At 34.7% G+C, this 18,228-nt stretch overlaps 1 protein-coding gene across 2 annotated transcripts in view; it reads left to right on the forward strand.

The window, feature by feature from the left end:
- Ifih1 (interferon induced with helicase C domain 1) overlaps nt 1-18,228 on the forward strand; it is a 55,899-nt gene that overhangs the window by 4,149 nt on the left and 33,522 nt on the right. Inside the window, exons 2-4 of one of the 2 annotated variants that reach the window (XM_027937936.2) lie at nt 4,105-4,273; nt 11,456-11,602; nt 12,218-12,364. In XM_027937936.2, the coding sequence (XP_027793737.1) occupies nt 4,105-4,273; nt 11,456-11,602; nt 12,218-12,364 (463 nt within the window). The remainder of the gene's footprint in view (nt 1-4,104; nt 4,274-11,455; nt 11,603-12,217; nt 12,365-18,228) is intronic. The other variant, XM_027937937.3, reaches the window with a different exon arrangement.

An 18,228-nucleotide genomic window follows, 5' to 3' on the forward strand; every position in this document is an offset into this window, starting at 1 on the left:
CTTCGTCACTCCATACACCTTTTGTTTATTTGGGAAAAACAGAAGTACTAAGACTAGTCCAGCTAGAAGCTAAGTCCTATTTTCCTCAAATGAAATGAGTGTCTCAGTCAGTTTTCTCCTCATTTATTGTATTGTCAAGCAAATTAGGAAAAACAAGAGGAAAAAAAGAAATATGAATAAACTTAGCTGTCAGTTTGATATTAAACACTTATGTGATTAAAACATGAACAAATTATATGCTTTAACATAATTTTGCTTCCTAATTTACTGTTATCTAATAGTTTAACTCTACTGGATTAAAAAAAACCATTATATTTAAATAGAAATCTGAGATTATTATACAAGAAGAAAAAACATGTTTCATCAACTGTACATCATGTGGGCAAGCCAGTGCTTAATGAAAATATCTTTGGCTTTTTCACTACTTTCTTTTGGAAAGAAAAACAAAAACTAACAGAAAATTTAGAAGTTGCTTTACCCACAAATTTTACCATATTTATTTGTTTTATATTGGTGCATTACAATGATACAGAATAGTGGGATTCATTTTGACATATTCATATGGGCACATAGTATAATTTGATTAATTTCATACCCAATATCCCCTTCACCTCCCATCCTCCTTCCCCCTGATCCTCTTCCTCTACTCTATTGGCCTCTCTGCTGATTCCATGAGTTCTTTTTTAAATTTATTTTTTCCTCTCTAGCTTCAACATGTGAGAACATGACCCTTAACTTTATGTTTCTGGTTTATTTCAGTCACCATGATGCTTTCCAATTCCATCTTTTTTACTGTAAATGACAATTATGTTCTTCTTTATAGCTGAGGGAAACTACTCCATTGAAATTCACCTATATTTTATGTTCCATAAATTAGTTAGCAATGTTGCCATGGACATTGTTAAATTCATAGAGAAAACTTCCAGTAGGGGAGGGAATCATTCTATATCAATCTCAAGTTTAAATATTCCCCTTCTAGAAATTTCTGTTATTGTGTTTATATATTGGGGTCTAACATCTTTATAATATTATAGGAGAATAGATTAAGAAAAATGTGTGTGCATGTGTGTGTGTGTGTGTGTGTATGTGTGTGTGTGTGTGTGTGTAAAATTATTTCAAAGGGAACTGATGTACTTTCCAGCACCCAAATGGGGATGATTTCTTAAAAATTCAGAATCTTGATGAAGCTACTAAAATTACACAGATGTTATATATATTTCTGCATTCAAATAGTACAAATAAATGTAGAAAACAAAAGCATTATAATATGCAAATGCCTGGGATCAATAAAGGCAAAGAAAATGTGACATATGTGTTTCCAGAGTAAAAATCTACTTAACAGATTGATAGTCAAAGAAAATTTAGTGAGTAGAAAATGCTTAGATTCTTAATAAAAGTATTCATTACAGTGCCCATTAATTCTTTTTAGAGAAATACTTTCTTATTACTTACTTCAAGTATATTTAAAGCTGATTAAAAATGGGATAATAAAAATGGAAATGATTGAAGCCAGACATGGTGGTGCACTCCTGTAATCCAGCTATTCAGGAGGCTGAAGCAGCAATATTGTAAGTTAAAGGCCAGCCTCAGCAACCTAGCAAAACCCTGTCTCAAAATAAAAAGTAAAGGGCTGGGGTTGAGGCTCAGTGGTAGAGCACTCACCTAGCACTTGCAAAGCCCTGGGTTCAATCCTTAGCAGCTCATAAAAATAAATAAATAAAATAAAGATATTGACAACTACAACTAAAAAATAAATATTAAAAAATAATAAAATAAAAAGTAAAAATTCTGGAGATGTAACTCAGTGATAAAGTACCCCCTAAGTTCAATGTTTAGTCCTAGTATCAGGAAAAAAAACAAAAGGAAGGGTTGAGTTAAAATGAGGTGCTGAAACCAGTGTAATTTGTGTCAATAGCAATTACTTTTCCAATTAGTAGGAAATAATAAAACTCTTACAAATACCAGAGAAGTCAAAAAATTTCCATTAGGAGATTAATGAAGTTAGAGAAAAAGTAGGAAATGAGCAAGAAATTGCTTAGACAATGGTTTGTGAGAGATGGCCTGAAATCACTTAAAATTTCATAAGTTTAATTTTTAAGTGCAAATAATCACTTTTTGACAAAAAATAAAATTGAAGAAAATTTTTAGCTATGATTATAGCTCAAGAAGTCAGGTTTTAGCCTCTACAGTCAATTACCTGTATGAAATTCTACCTCTGCCATTTACTAGATTTTTGACCTTGGAGAGAGAGCCAAACATCTTTGTGCCTCTTGGCCTTCTGATCTATGAAAGGGGTTTATGTTGGTACTTACTTCAGGGTTGCTAGCTTAATATATGAAAAGCCCTAGAACAGTGTAATTACCTATTAGCTAATAGGACTAAAATGACCTTTGAGTAGAGGTCATGTAGAACAATTTTTTTAATACTAAGTAGTGTCTGCTAGTGAAATGTTTGTAAAAGACCAGGCATGGTGGCCCATGCCTGTAATCCCAGTGGCTTGGAAGGCGGAGACAGGAGCCTGATCATGAGTTCAAAGCCAGGGCTGGGGATATGGCTCAGTGGTTGAGTGCCCCTGAGTTCAATTCCTGGTAGAAAGAAAGGAATTAAGGAAGGAAGGAAGGGAGGGAAGGAGGAAAGAAGAAAGAAAGAAATGTTTATAAAAGTAAATACTTTCCTAGGTCATCCATAATAATAGATAATACTAAATTTGTAGAAAACATTATTTGAAAAAAGGTTAACAAATCCTTGACATTAAAAGGTCTTGGAATATATTTAAAGGACTAGAAAACACATTTTGTAAGAACAAACTAGTCTAAACAGCCGAAATTATAGATATAGAAGATTCATAGATATTGAGAAAGAACCTTGAGAATATCTATATCAGTGTTTCTCAATTAGGAGGCTGGTAAAAATCACATGAGATGCTTAAAAAAATGTTTGAAAAATGTTCTGTGTCCCCAACATAGACAAAATAAACCAGAATCCTTTGGGACAGATGCTAAACATTAGTATTTTTTAAAGTCTCCACAGGTGTTTCTTATGTGCAATCAGGATGGAGTAACACTCGAATCTCCATGGTGGCCTCAGTTTCCACATGTGGAAATGGAAGCTTAGGGAGATGAAGTAGCTTCCTTGATGCCACAGAAAGCTAATGATGGCGTCATTTCTTTCCCATCTAACATGATTTGTGTTAGTCTTTTCTCCAAATGTCAGTTACTCTATTAGAACCTATTTTAGGAAGATGCATTGTGATAATAATTATACAAATGATCCACATTACAAAAAGATTCACTAGGTTAAGCCCTGCAGCTCGAGAGTCTGAAACAAGAGGATCGTGAGTTCAAAGCCTCAACAAAAGCGAGACACTAAGCAACTCAGTGAACCTCTAAATAAAAAATACAAAATAGTGCTGGGGATGTGGCTCAGTGGTCAAGTGCCACTGAGTTCAATCCCGGGTACCCAAAATAAATAAATAAATGGGAAAGAAAATGAAGACTAAATATTACAATGACTGGATATGAAATAAGTCTACTTCATACTTTACAAAAGGAATAGATATAGAAAAAAATGTCATAATATTAAATAAACAAAATTTTGGAAAATTTTATTATAGTAATTATAAATAATGCAAATATTAAATAAACAAAAATATGAATCTGTGGTTGTAATTACTTATTTCCATGGTAGTAATAGTGAAGAAAGAGAAGTTGGATAAAAAATATTTTATTTCCCATTTACAAATTTCTTCTGTTGAACGGAAATAGCAAGCCATAGATATATAGAAAGAAATTGGTAAAATATGGTTATTGATGAAAGATGCTTTCTTATGTTCTTCTTATTCAGAATGAGGTAAAACATGTATTTCTAAGCATCAGGTTTGGACATCAAAATGGCTTAAAAATTACATGTTTCAAAGGGTGTTTGATTCAGAGATATTTTTCCTGGTAGACTCCAAAATTGCTGCATGTAGCATTGCTGTTTTCCTTAGAATCTGAATATAAATTTTTTAAAAATACTTACGCTTAATTGCTCAGTTTTCCTAACAGATATTTCCTGTTTAAATTTATTGATATGTTGAATTTATTTCTACTTTTCTCTTAACAGATTACTGCTGCAGAAAATAATGCAAATGAATCAGGTGTAAGAGAGTTGCTCAGCAGGATTGTGCAGAAAGAAAACTGGTTTTCTACATTTCTGAACATTCTTCGAGAAACAGGAAATAACAGACTTGCCCAGGAGTTAACAGGTGTTGCTTGCTCAGAAAGCAATGCAGGTATTTCTTATTTTACTAGGGATGATTTTCCACATTTTGCCCAATAATTGAAAGTTTAATGAAACCTATAGACATATTGCCAAACACCAAGATTTTTTTTTTTAAATAGCAGTTTTCAAATGGGAAGGGATTTGGTAGATTATTTATTATACAAACAAAGAAATTAGTGCCTGAGAAAAAAATTAAATTATCAGAGCCCGCAGAATTCATCAAGCTGGACTAGAATATTGGTGGTTGACTCAAAGTCCAACCAACATTCCACTATTAGTCTTATTTTGAAAGCATGAGAATGACTTGGAATTTTTAACAAGGTACTTTTTGCATTAAAAAGATGCAAATAAATTGTGCAAAATTATTTTAGTGGTTATTAAAACTCTGCTGCATACACTTCTGAATATTTTCATAAATTTTAAGTAGTTTGAAAATTTGATGACGGGTTTGTAATTACAACACATCTCAACTTCATGTAATATAAATTTTAAAAAATAGTTAATAACAATTTTTGTAGCCCTTTTACATACATTATTTTATATCTAATTAAAACTTCCAACTTATTTTTCTTTCCTTAATATATTCTCTATGCTTTCAAAAATATCATTTATAAAACAAGTTAAAAGTTAATTGCCAACAAATTAATAATCATTGCATGCTGACTTCACCTCTTTTCTTCACTCATTCACTCATTCATTCATTCAGTGAACATGTAGTGAGTGCCAGATGTGGTGGGCTGTTCCTGGTGCTGAGGATATGGGGTTAAATGACATGTAAAGTCCTTCTTCCCATACACCATAATTTTTAGTGGAACAAGGTACAGAGTAGGCAATTTTCTGAAGTACATATGCAAAACAAAAACAGATAAATATGAGTGATAAAGTAAAATTGCTAAATTATTAAAGAAACAGCATGTTATGTTTTATATTATTTTATGAAATAGCTTTATTTTTGCCTGGCAATTTAAAATATATAACTATATAAAACTATTCGTTTCACTCTTTAAAAGTGGTCAATCTAGGACGGGTATGGTGGTGCACACCTGTAATTCAAACAGCTTGGGAGGCTAAGGCAGGAGGATCACAAGTTCAAACCAGTCTCAGCAACTCAGCAGCAACTTAGTGAGGACCTAAGCAACTTAGCAAGGTGCTGTCTCAAAATAAAACATAAAAAGGGCCGGGGCTGTACCTCAGTGGTGAAGCATCCTTGAGTTCAATCCCTGGTGCCAAAAATAAATAAATAAAAGTGGTCAAACCAGCTTTCAAAAATCAGACTTTCAAAAGTCCCATGGTCTGTTTGTCAGCAACTTCCAGGGGTTCTACTGTCATTACTTCTATGAAGTATGTATCTGTACCAGTATCTATATATATGTGTAGAGAGAGAAACAGACAGACAGACAGACACACATACACATACACTCAGAGTGAGACAGACAATGGGATAAAAATGGAGCAATAGACAGAGTCAACTTTCTTTACCATGGGGTGTTTACAAGCTCTAAAGAATTATGAAGTGGCATTAGTACAGCATCACATCTTTAAGACGAACTTAAAGTTCAAAAGGCCTTGAAACTGTTCTTTCTCTGAAATTATTTAAAAATTTGGGGGATTATTCAAGAATGATCAATTAGATAAGCAATTCCATGATGCATTCACCAGCAAGTTCCATGATTTCTGTTTAGACCACAAAATTATGACTATATATTAAAAGTCCTTCAGAATAAGAAGCATCTTTATCTTGCTTTGATTCTCTGGTGGGGCCTCAATGATGCCACTTACTTATAATATCAAGATCACATTTTCTTTTAGGTATTTATTATTTTCCAGGAATTTTTTCACACTATAATTCTAAGGCCTATTTGCTAAGTGAAGGGACTTCTAGCCAAAACCATACACACACACACACACACACACACACACAATGATGGGCCAATTCCCTCTTATATACCTCAAGAATAAACCTGGGCTACTCCCTAGACCACCCCATCTCATGATGAGTACCTACTTAAGACCTCATGGGACCATCCATGATAAATCATTCCAGGACTTGACTTTCAGTGGAAAATGGCTACAGTCCAGTTTATTTTTTGTTTCCCAAGAAAATTTGGCCTCAGTATATCAAAAAATGTTAGAAAGGGAAGTTTTTCAGATCAGAAAGTCTCTGGTGAACCCTTCCCCTGTTAGAGGGTACCTGTTCATTGTATGCTCGGGTTCAGTGGTATAATTCTTTAGCAAATGGTCTATAAGTTCTGCTTTAAAGTATCTTCCAGATCTTTCTGACATAAATGTGTGTCTGGCAATAGTTCTTGCCAAGATAAGTTTTCAGTTCCACTTTACCAGGTGCCTAGTTGGAAGTTCATTGTAATATTTCAAATTATAATTTTTTAAACAATAGTCATCTAGTAGAGTATATTTAGAAAATCCTATGTAATGCCAGTATTCTAGCACATCTTATTACATATGCATTGTATTCACATGCCTCCGTTTTTACTTTTCTTATAATATGCCATAAATTTGTATTGTGATTAGGTCTCTGGTTGTCTTTAACAATGGCATTGGGACTAGTTTGTCCTGATTTTCCCAGACCAACCAATCATTATATGAAAGTGGGAAAGGCTCATGAAAAGAAATAAGTGTCTTCAATTATTCATCAGTCTCTCTTCTCTCCCTGGCCCCGTAGCAGTGTTCTCTCACAGTTGAGGCTTTCCCTCCTTTCAACCAAAGTGCGTAAGGATGGATGTTGACTCAGAAATGAGAAAAGTGGCAGAGTAGAAATGGTTCTAGGCTTCCTTTGAAGGCTAGATGGAAAACGCCCACCCCATCTGGGGCTCACTTCTACATACATTCAGAGTCACTCTGACCAACAATATTTTCATTGCCTCAAAACATCTAGTCGGGAGATTCAGGGATTTCAATATTATTTGCTGAACTCTGAACATTTTTCTAGCAAGCTTTGATAATTAGGACAAAGTTGTGATATTTTTCTTGTGGTGAAGAGCTACTATGAATTGAGTTGCCCCCTCCCCCATCCCGAAGAAAGCTTATAGCTCTCAATGTAACTGTATCTGGTGTATCTGGAGATTGGGTATTAAGAACTTGTTAAGGTTAAATGAGGTCATAAGGGTGAGGCCCTGATCTAATAAGGCTGTAGCCTTATAAGAAGAGGAAGAGGGAAAGAGATCACTCTCTCTCCATTGTGGGATGACACAGTGAGAAAACCACCATCTGTAACTCAAGAAAGAAAAACTTTGTAAGCACTGACTCTACTGGCATTAGGATCTTAGACTTCCAGTCTCCAAAATTGTGAGAAAATTTCTGATGTCTAAACCAATCCTCTACTCTATTTTGGTCTGGTGATCTCAAATAACTAATACAAATTTGGATACCCCAAAAGTTGGATGCTACTAAACAAAAAACACATTGAAGTGACTCTGGAACCAGGTAATGTATAGAAAGTGAAAGAATTTTGAGGTGAATGCCAGAAATATAGGTTTAAGGGTGATTCTGATGGGGTCTTAGGAGAAAATGTAGAAAATTAGAGACTGGAAGAAAGGTGATCCTTGTTATAAAATGGCAAAGAACTTGGTGGAAGAGTGTTCTAGTATTTTGTAGAAGGTGGACCTTGTGGGCAATGAAATTGGATATTTAGCTGATGAGATTTTTAAGCAAGATGTGGAAGGAGTGGTTCTGTTTCTCCTGACTGTTTGTAGTAAAATGATAAAAAAAAAAAAAAGATGAGTTAAAGAAATGAGATAGCAGAGGATAGGCAGTGGAGAGTAGAGAAAGGACAGTAAATGTCGACAAGACGCCAAGTATGAAGAGAGCCTTTTTAACATGCCCGAATGTGTTATAAGACAGTTCCTATTTCTCAGAAAAGGCAGATGTTTCCCTCTTGCCAAAAGTTCCTGCATAATCTATAATCTGACCCACGTCCACTGTGGGACAATTGGAATATCGAAAACTAATCAGGAGGAGCTTATCATCTAATTACATTCCTGTAAAAGAAGGAGCATGGTAAGATGTAAATGGCACTCTTGCCCCTCCCAGGCACACTGCACCAGGAGCCCTGAATCTTTCTCTCATTTTCCTTTTTAATAAAAGTCTTGCTCCATGTTTAACTTGGCCACGTTTGCCGTGTTCATTCTTCCATCCAGTGGAACACATATCCAACTCCTGCTGGTAACAGAAGGAATTAGTAACCAAGAAGGGACCAGAACTTGAAGATCTGGGAAATTCTTAGCCTCTTACAAAAACATATGGCAAAGTGTGTTGTGAAAAGAACATGAAGGTACAACTGAACAAACTCTTGGTAAATAGATTGTGGATGTGACTTGCACTTAATCAGCCATTTCAGCAGGACACAGACTCTGTCAATTTGAAATAAAGGGGAAAGAAAAGGCAGGCTGGGGGTGAAGAAAGACTGTCAGATTTCTTGGATTCTGCTGAGTTAGACCATAAACCTATTGGACTATGAACCTGTGCTTTAAGGAAAGGCAAGAATGACCCCAAAGCCATTTAGAGACCATGGGACTGCCACTCCCAAACATGTCAAGGAAGCAAAGCTGTTTCCTCCTTAGTTTCAATTAGTGCTACCTCTCTGATTTGGGGGAGGTGCCTCAGAAGTGGTACTCCCCTCACAGAGACCAGAAAGCTCACGGCTATCTGAAAGAGCAAAAGAAGCAAGGTTGCCCTGCCATCCCAGTGGGCCAAAAGCAGAATGTCAAACCAAAGAGAGTTCTTTTTTTTTTTTTTTTTTTTTTTAATTTTTTTTTATTGGTTGTTAAAAACATTATAAAGCTCTTGACATATCATATTTCATACATTAGATTCAAGTTGGTTATGAACTCCCAATTTTACCCCAAATACAGATTGCAGAATCACATCAGTTACACACCCACGTTTTTACATATTGCCATACTAGTGACTGTTGCATTCTGCTACCTTTCCTATCCTCTACCATCCCCCCTCCCTCCCCTCCCATCTTCTCTCTCTACCCATCGGATACAAAGGCACATCAAAAAAATTGTGCACCATGATCAAGTAGGATTCATCCCTGGGATGCAAGGATGGTTCAATATAAGGAAATCAATAAATGTTATTCACCACATCAATAGACTTAAAAATAAGAACCATATGATCATCTCAATAGACGCAGAAAAAGCATTCGACAAAGTACAGCATCCCTTTATGTTCAAAACATTAGAAAAAATAGGGATAACAGGAACTTACCTCGACATTGTAAAAACTATCTATGCTAAGCCTCAGGCTAGCATCATTCTCAATGGAGAAAAATTGAAGGCATTCCCCCTAAAATCTGGAACAAGACAGGGATGCCCTCTATCACCACTTCTATTCAATATTGTTCTCCAAAGAGAGTTCTTGAGCTGTAAGATCTGAAGGAATTTACCTTGCTAGATTCTGGACTTTGTTTAGCTCAAATCACCTTTTCCTTCTTTTCTGTTTCTTCCTTTTGGGGATGGAATGTTGATCTTCTGTTCATTCCACCATTGTATTTCAAAAATCCCCTAATTTGTCTGGTTTCATAGACTCATAGCTGGAAGAGAATTTGCCTCTCAATGAATCACACCTAGCACCTTATCCAAATCTGAATTAGATAACATGTGGACTTTTGACTTTACATTTGATTCCAGAATGAGTTGAGACATTGGGGGTTCTTGAGATGAAATGAATGTATTTTCCATGCAACAACAAGAATATGAGTGGGGTAGGGAGTAATGAAATGCTGTGGGAGAAATTATATCTCGTCAATCCATAGGTTAGAGCCCTAACCCCTATTATGACTGTATCTGGAGATGATGTCTTTAGGAGGTCATGAAGGAGAGGCCCTAATCCGATGTGATTGTGGCCTTCGAAGAAGAAGGAGAAAGAAAAGTGTATCTCTCTCTTCCCAAGTGAGGACACTGAGAAGGTGGTGGGTGGGTGTACTCTAAGAAGAGGGCTGGCAGTAGACGTCAGCCATGTTGGCACTAGGGTCATGTTTGGCCCAAGTCTAGAAGTGAGAGATGAAATCTCGGTTGTTGCAATTACCTGTTGATGGCATGTTGTAACAGCCCAAGCAGGCTGATGCAGAAGCCCAAGCTCTGTATTCTTAACATTTAATGCCTCCTGGTTTCTTTCCTGAATGTGCGATCTTTAGTTACACTCTTCACCTCCCTGATCCTCACTTTACTCCTCTATAAAGTGGGAATATTATTTAACATCTAGGTTTATTTAAAGGGTTAATTTATTTAATATATGTAATTATCTAATATATATTAAGCACAGAATAAATTGACTATTTTAGCTATAAGCCCCAAACATGTTCAACAGCTAGATGTAAATATGAGCAGAATGTCAAGTTGGCCACTTGTCCGAAGTCACAACCCCTTCTTCAAGAAAATCTCTATGCAGCTTCCTTTATCCTTTAAGGTGGGTCAATGTGTATTAAGACCTTAATAAATTTTCTTCATGGCATTGGACTTCTGTGACAGATTGAGCTTCTTTGTCTTTCTTTGTGTCCTATAAAGGCCCTTAATAAAACAAGGCTGAAAAATAGGAATAGAGGAATGGAAAAGAAAAGAGAAAGGAGGAATACAGAATATTTCATTGAATTAAAAAAAATCTCCAGGAATTCAGAATACATGAATTTAGTCTGACATTAAAGCAGATGTACAACTCACGCAGAACATACAGTGAGGGAACAAAATGGTGAGAGCACAAGCTAAAGAAAAACTATAAAATTTGCATTTTCATTAATTCAGCCTTAAATGTAGCTTAGAACCACTGAGTCATTGAAGGTCATTGTCAGACAGCAAATAATCTCACTTTATTTATGATTAGCACACACTTATTAAATTGTCTTTTTAGATAAAATTCAGTCATTACAAAAAACTACAGTGTTCATATTAAAAGTAAAATATTATGTCATAATAAAAACATGCTTTATGTCTTTAAAAATGTCAAAGATTTAAAGTATGTTACTGTAAATATATTAGGGGCCCACATTTCATTTTCAAAATAACAGCTATTTACATTGTATAAAAATTTGCATTGCAATTCAATTTCTATTTTGCTCAGAACTTTAAAATATTTAAGAGTATTCAGGGAACCTCTATTTTTAAAATAGCAGTGGGTTATATGTACTGTATGAAAACCTGTGCTGCACTGTCATTTACATGTAATACTTTCACAGAGATTGAGAATTCACCCCACGAAGATGGTTCTGAAGTAAATGAGTTGCATCTTTCAGCCACAGATCAGCCAAGCCTAGACAAAGAGGGCCAGAACATGGAGGATATTACATCAGAGTCATCTTTTGCAGATTCTTCTATGGTTTCAGGTACTTGAAACATTGAGATACTTTATATCCACTAATTAATACTTATAGAAAAATCAGTTGGTGCACTAATGGTATGATGACCGACTAAACATAGGGAAAATTTGGGCTCTGGGATTTGTGAGCACTTTTATTATTAAAGTATTTTTTACAGGAAATTAAATTAAAATGATTCCTCTTTCACAAAAATATTTTAAATGAACATAGTATTAAACTGTTGTAAGTATGAACATACTTGTTTCTGATTTTACTTTGTATGAAGTCCACAGCCATTTTGATGTGATAACTACGGCATCATAAGCATGTGCTGTTTCTTGGTTTCTAAATGCTTTCAACATAACATATTTGGATAGAAAGTTGGGAGGTGGCATTCAGTTAATTTGTTTTCAGTTAATTATAGTTTCAAAGTAACAATAACAGCTATTTACATTGTATAAAAATTTGCATTATTATTCAATTTATATTGTGCTCCAAATTCTAAAATATCTAAGGGTATTCAGGTAACCTCTATTTGGAACCCCATTTTTTTTTGTTTTTGTTTTTCAAAATAATGATGGATTGTATGTACTGTGTGAAAACCTGTGCTGCACTATTTTTATTCTATTCTTTAATTCACAGAAATTGGGAAGTCATGCCATGAAGATGGTTCTGAAGTCAATGAGTCACTTCTTTCAGCCACAGATCAGCCAAGCCTATGGAAAGAAGGCCAGGACATGGAGAATAATACATCAGAATCATCTTTTGCAGATTCTTCTATGGTTTCAGGTACTGAACATGTAGAGAATTTATATCCATTAATTATTACTTCCAGAAAAATTAATTGGTACACCAATGACATCATGACCTATTAAAGACAGGAAAATAGGGGCTCATTCTAACACTTTTAATCACAAAGATGAAGAACCACAAAGAATCACTGCACAGGTAGAATAGGAATGAGCAGCATCAAGGTCATAGATAATAGTGAGGTAGTAAAACAATTGGGAGGTGATGAGTTTTAAATATTTACTACCTCTCTAAATAGAATTTATCTAATTGAAAATGTACATAATTTATTTTTTAATAGCTGTGCTTAGTAACTGACTCACAAAATTCCTGAAAACTTAACAGTTGGCTCTTGTGAGTTAGTATAAACTGACTCCAGTACACCACTGTAAATTTCATTATTTGTACCCACAAAAATAATACAGATGCAGTGTAGAAAATTTGGAATACATAGAAACACACAGAGAAGTCTTCCATATTCTCACATGATATAAGTATTATATATAACATTTGGGTATGTGTTCTTCCAGTCCTTTTACATTCCTGGATGTGTATACATAAAATGGCATTTCTCCTGTGTTCATGAGATATTCTTCTAAATCATGGTTTTTAATGATTGAATAATAGTCCCACCATTTGGAGGAAACATAATTAATTAACCAATTATTGAATATTTAGCTTAATAAGTTACTCTGTCATGAATAATGACATGCTGGCCCTCTTACTTATGCCACAGTTTACTTAAAAACATATAATTAGAATTTCTGGGTCAAATAATTTATACAATTTTAACACATTTGATACTTAATGTCAAATTCACTGTGGGAACTCATGCCAATTTACTTGTTTTCCCACATTGTAGGAGAGTGTCATTATTTTCCTGATTCTCTTCTATGGGAGTAGGTGATAAGATTTTTAATCTTTACCAATTTGGTTGCTATTAAATATGATTTTTTGTTATTTTAATTTTCTGATTTCTACTGAAAAACATTTTTGCAAGTTTATTCTTTGTTTATTACACATTCATTTTTCTGTTAGGGTATTTATATTCTAAATTTGTTTTAGTGAGCTTTTTCGCCACTGTGACTAAAAGACCTGACCAGAATAATTGTAAAAGAGGAAAAGTCCATAGAAGGCTGGTTCCATTCCTTGGGGCTCCAGGTGAGGCAGGTCGTCAAGGCAGAAGAGCCTGGCAGAGGGAAGCAGCTCACATGGTGATCAGAAGTGTAGAGAGTGTCTCCACTCTGCAGATACAAAGTATATACCCCATAGTCACACCCCCAATTAATTAACCACTCCCTCCAGCCACACCCCACCTGCCTCCAGTTACCACTCAGTTATTCCCATTAGGGATTATTTCACCGATTAGGTTAAGACTCTCCAACTCAAGCATTTCTCCTCTTAACCTTCTTATATTGTCTCACACGTGAGCTTTTGGGAGACACCTCACATCCAAACCATAACAAAATTTATATTCTTGCTGGTTTATCTGAACTACTGAAGTGTATAGGGTAATGATATTTGTCAAAAATGATGGCAATTTTTTTATGGTTTACTTGCTTTTTAGTCTGTTTATGTTTTTTTTTAATGCAATGCTTCTGAGATTCTAATGATCAAATGAACCACCTGGAGGACAGTCTAATGGGAATGCAGATATGATTCAGTCAGTATGCAGTGGTTTCTGAGATTTCACCTTTCTCATAAGCTCTCAGGTGATGCTGCTGCTTCTGGTCCTGGTCCATACTCTAAGCAGGAAGGTTTTCATGTGTAATACGGCAAATCTCTTAAATTTGAATTCTAGAGTGGTTTTTGTTTTTCCATTTAAGCAAGCACCTGTGCTTTCTTTTAGAGATCATGATTCTATTTGAAATGCCAAAATCCACTATCTGAAAGTAGAGCTTTATTTTTTAATAAACATTCTTGATAAGCTACCTGATATCTCTGTGGGTTACTGGCAGCTTTCTAAGTCCACACTAGAAAGAATGGAAGACTGAACTGAGGCTGGGCAAAGATCCTGCATTTCAGATTAGCAGTTTCATAAAAAGTTGCCAGGTGCATCTTATCAGTTTGCACTTTATGTAGTCTGAGTTTCAAGTGGTCCAAAAAGAAAAAAGAAAAAGGCCAAGAATTTAAATTCCTCTTTTTCTTCTTCTCCTTCTTCTTCTTCACGTTTTAAGTGTACCTTGTGAGAAAATCTGGATCTTCATAATGGTTTTAGGGAATAGAAAGGTTTGGGGCTTTTAATTTCTTTTTCCTCTCGAGATCTTCTTTCCCTTCCTTTTTCTTTAACCTCCCTGTTCTATTTCTTTCACTTCTTTTACTTAGAAAATATTAATTAAACACCTCTCGTGTGCCAGGCTCCTTCTTCAGTACTGTACAGACAGTGGGGAATATAAGAGAAATGGCTTCAGCCCCCAAGGATCTTCCCACTCTGGGGGTGTCAGCCCAAAGTAGTCACCTTATAGCTACAATGACAGTATATCCTATGAAAGAAAAATACAGAACATTAAAGTATCTAAGTGTAAGGGCATATACAAGTACAGTCAGCTGGACAGGGGCTGAGGACCCAATCCAATTCACAACAGTCTTCTGGTCTGTAGGGTCTTTTGACATGCAGACATCTATGTGCATTGGTGAGCAGGTTAGTCCAACCCATTCTGTCCCTTGCCAGAATAATAACAAAGGGTAATTACAAAAATGTGGTGCCTTGGCCCTGGGCCTTTGCTTTAGACACTGTTGCTGATACATATCATGGATCTTTCCAAGTATATGTTCATTTTCTTGATCTTAAAAACTAAGAATTCCTGGCATAAGTAACTTGTAAAATACTATTAGCACAGAGAAGAATTCTTTCGGTTGAACTTTAGCTACAAAATTTAATATAGAATGATTTTTCTTACATAAGCATTCTTAGAATTAACAATCAGAATAAATGTGAAAGTGTTCCACAGTTTCTTATGTGCATTTGTATAATTTTTGTATGTATCTTCTTGATGTTGATAATGTATAATCTTTATTTTGAATTTCAATATAATCAGTTAATATTTCAAATAGTTACCAAAGTAGCATTGAAAGAAACTTGTTACTTAAGTTGCATACATTCTGCAGTTATGAATATTTTTATGTGCAGAAAGAAAAAAATGTGAGAAATTATTTCTGATTTTAAAGTAAAACTTTTCTAATTATTATTTCTGAACCAGTTTGTATGCCATTTTTTTTTTCAGTGCATAAAATCTTGGTGCACCCAAGTATTTTTTTAATTATTTATAGTTTTAATGCAAAGATTATTCATATGTTGTTTTCTGCCCCTTTTACTCCTTAACATACCTAACCAGAACCATTAGTAACAGTGACTTACTATGAAACCAATTTTAATCATGCCACCTTCATGTAAAGGGTAATCTATTAAAATTCTCCAGGGGAATGATTAAGGAGAGAGATTTTTATCCTGTCTTCATTAAGTAGGGACTGGCATTTCTTCCTCCTTCCTCCTTATTCACTATTGACAATCAACTGCTTCCCAATAAGAAAGGTAGATAGTAATTAAAATGCACCAAAAAGTTTTTAATTCACCATTTTTCAAATTAATACAATAATTCCTCAACAACATTTGAACATTCCTTACACATTAATACTATTTTAATGCTGAAAGTGATCATTCTGCTTTCTAAAGCCATTTTATAACAAAATTATATAAAATGTTCATGTCTCTTCAGGCCATACTTCCCTGAAAAACATATCACTGTATGTTTTCCATATTTCTATATTCTAGTTTTCAGCAAAAATGTCATATAATTATTTTTAATTCACCACTATTGTTGCTTTGTTACGAGTAGTTATTTTACCTGGACACTTTTGTTATATCATTTTTGAAATTAATGCTTTTGTATAAAATAAAACTAAAGTAAGTAATATTTAAAACTAAGTAAAATTTATGTTACATAGAATTGAAGTAAAAAATCCCGGAAATTTCTTTTATTATTCTGTTGCATCTCCTGTTGTGAATCAGAAATGCAAATACCTCATGATGACCAGAAGAGGGCGCGTTGACACTTATAAAGAGGGATTTTACTGTTCCAAAGTGGAAGATTACAACTGCAGTGTGCTGTGTGTGAATACACAGTGCGCATGACTGGGATTGCATGTGTATATTTTGATTTATATATTCTTTCACGTGAAGATTTTAAAATTCCACCCCAGCTAATGAGCTTACCAACCTGCTTGTTTTCAGACTTTAATACCTTCTTTTTCATATTCCCCCATATGTTCAACTCCTTAGGTTTATCCGGTGACATTATGCTTTGGAATATATTGTGGATATATTTTGCATAGATCATGTTCTGTAGGAGGGGTTTAAAAATTGACCTTTATAAAGCAGCCTCCTTCTCCCTGGCCCAATCTGTCACAGCACTTTTTGTTGTTGTTGTTGTTTTGTTTTGCCTTTTTATAGACTGAAGTCCAATCTTAGATTTGTTCTATACTAATTTCTGTAAAAGTGCCACAAATTTTATCTTTGCACTAGAGGACCAGAATAACATTCTATAGCACTAACCTGTAGAAATCTAGAGAATTTTTAGTATCCTTAGAAATAAATATCGTAGCATTTGAGACCAAAGTGGAAAAGATAATTGCTATAGTCGTATACAATAATATTGTCTCAGAATTATACATACTGTTTCAGGATTGGTTCAAATTAAGATAGCTCTGCTTACTTGCTAAATTTTCTTATCATTAACTATTGAGAAAGCAGTACTAGTGAAGCAATTCAAATGCACGTAATATTTTGAGCTAAAAGAAAGGGAGATATTACTGCTGCTGGTATTGATGTTTGTTAATAGATTACATAGGCTTGTATTTTATTTGAAAACTATCTTGAGCTACACAGGTCAGTTACATGACTTATAATTTCATAACAGTTCTGAAAAGGGTTAGTGTTCATATCTAGAGGATGAAGATATAGGTATTTTATCAGAAAGAAACCTCCCTCGTATACAGTTGATTCAGACTGGATTTATTTTTGTGACATACCTTTATGGCTGCAAAGTTGTTTTTATTTATTTTAAAAAAAATTAGTTGTAGTTGGACACAATACCTTTATTTTATTTATTTATTTTTCTATGGTGCTGAAGATCGAACCCAGCACCTTACATGTGCTAGGCGAGCACTCTACCACTGAGCCACAAGTCCAGTCCCTGCTTTTTATTTTTTAAGTAGAGTTTTACCAAAAGTGATAATTTTAACTTTACTTTGATTATTAACCCTTGCTGTCTGTATTTGGGGATGTGAATGAGGATAGAGCCAGAGTAGTAGAAAGAAAGAAGTGAGTTCATCAAATTGTATTATTGGGGAACCAAACCTTGAGCCTTTCTGTTAATTTTGGTTCAAGAAAACAAGTCACATGACCCCCCCAAAGAGAAAGAGTAATCAATCTGTAAAGACATGTGTGTCAAAGGTTGAAGAGAGCCAAGACAACTTGTGAAAGAAGGAAGGCTAATCCAAGAGAGCTTACCAGAGGAGGAACATGAGACATTTCATCCAAGCCGTGATGGTGCAATGCTGGATTTGTGAACAAATGTGTCAGGCCACATTTTGGCTTGCATGAACATCATGAGTAAATGTGTAGGTATTAAAAAAAAACTCAAAAGTGTTCAGAAGAACAGTGTAATGAGAGGGGGGTATTTGTGAAGGAGGGTGGCAAGAGACAAGCCCTCTAAGATCAATGAATGAATGGGTCTCTCCCAAGGTAATTTTTATAATTGTTTTTCCTAAGGTAAAAAAATATAGTTAAAATTAATGACTTGTTGTTTTGGTATTTATGAAATGCCAGCACAATGCATTTGCCATTGTCCTTAATTAGAAGAATG

This window comes from Marmota flaviventris, chromosome 11 (genome assembly GCF_047511675.1).
Source record: "Marmota flaviventris isolate mMarFla1 chromosome 11, mMarFla1.hap1, whole genome shotgun sequence".
In the NCBI taxonomy this organism is placed as follows: Eukaryota; Metazoa; Chordata; class Mammalia; order Rodentia; family Sciuridae; genus Marmota; species Marmota flaviventris.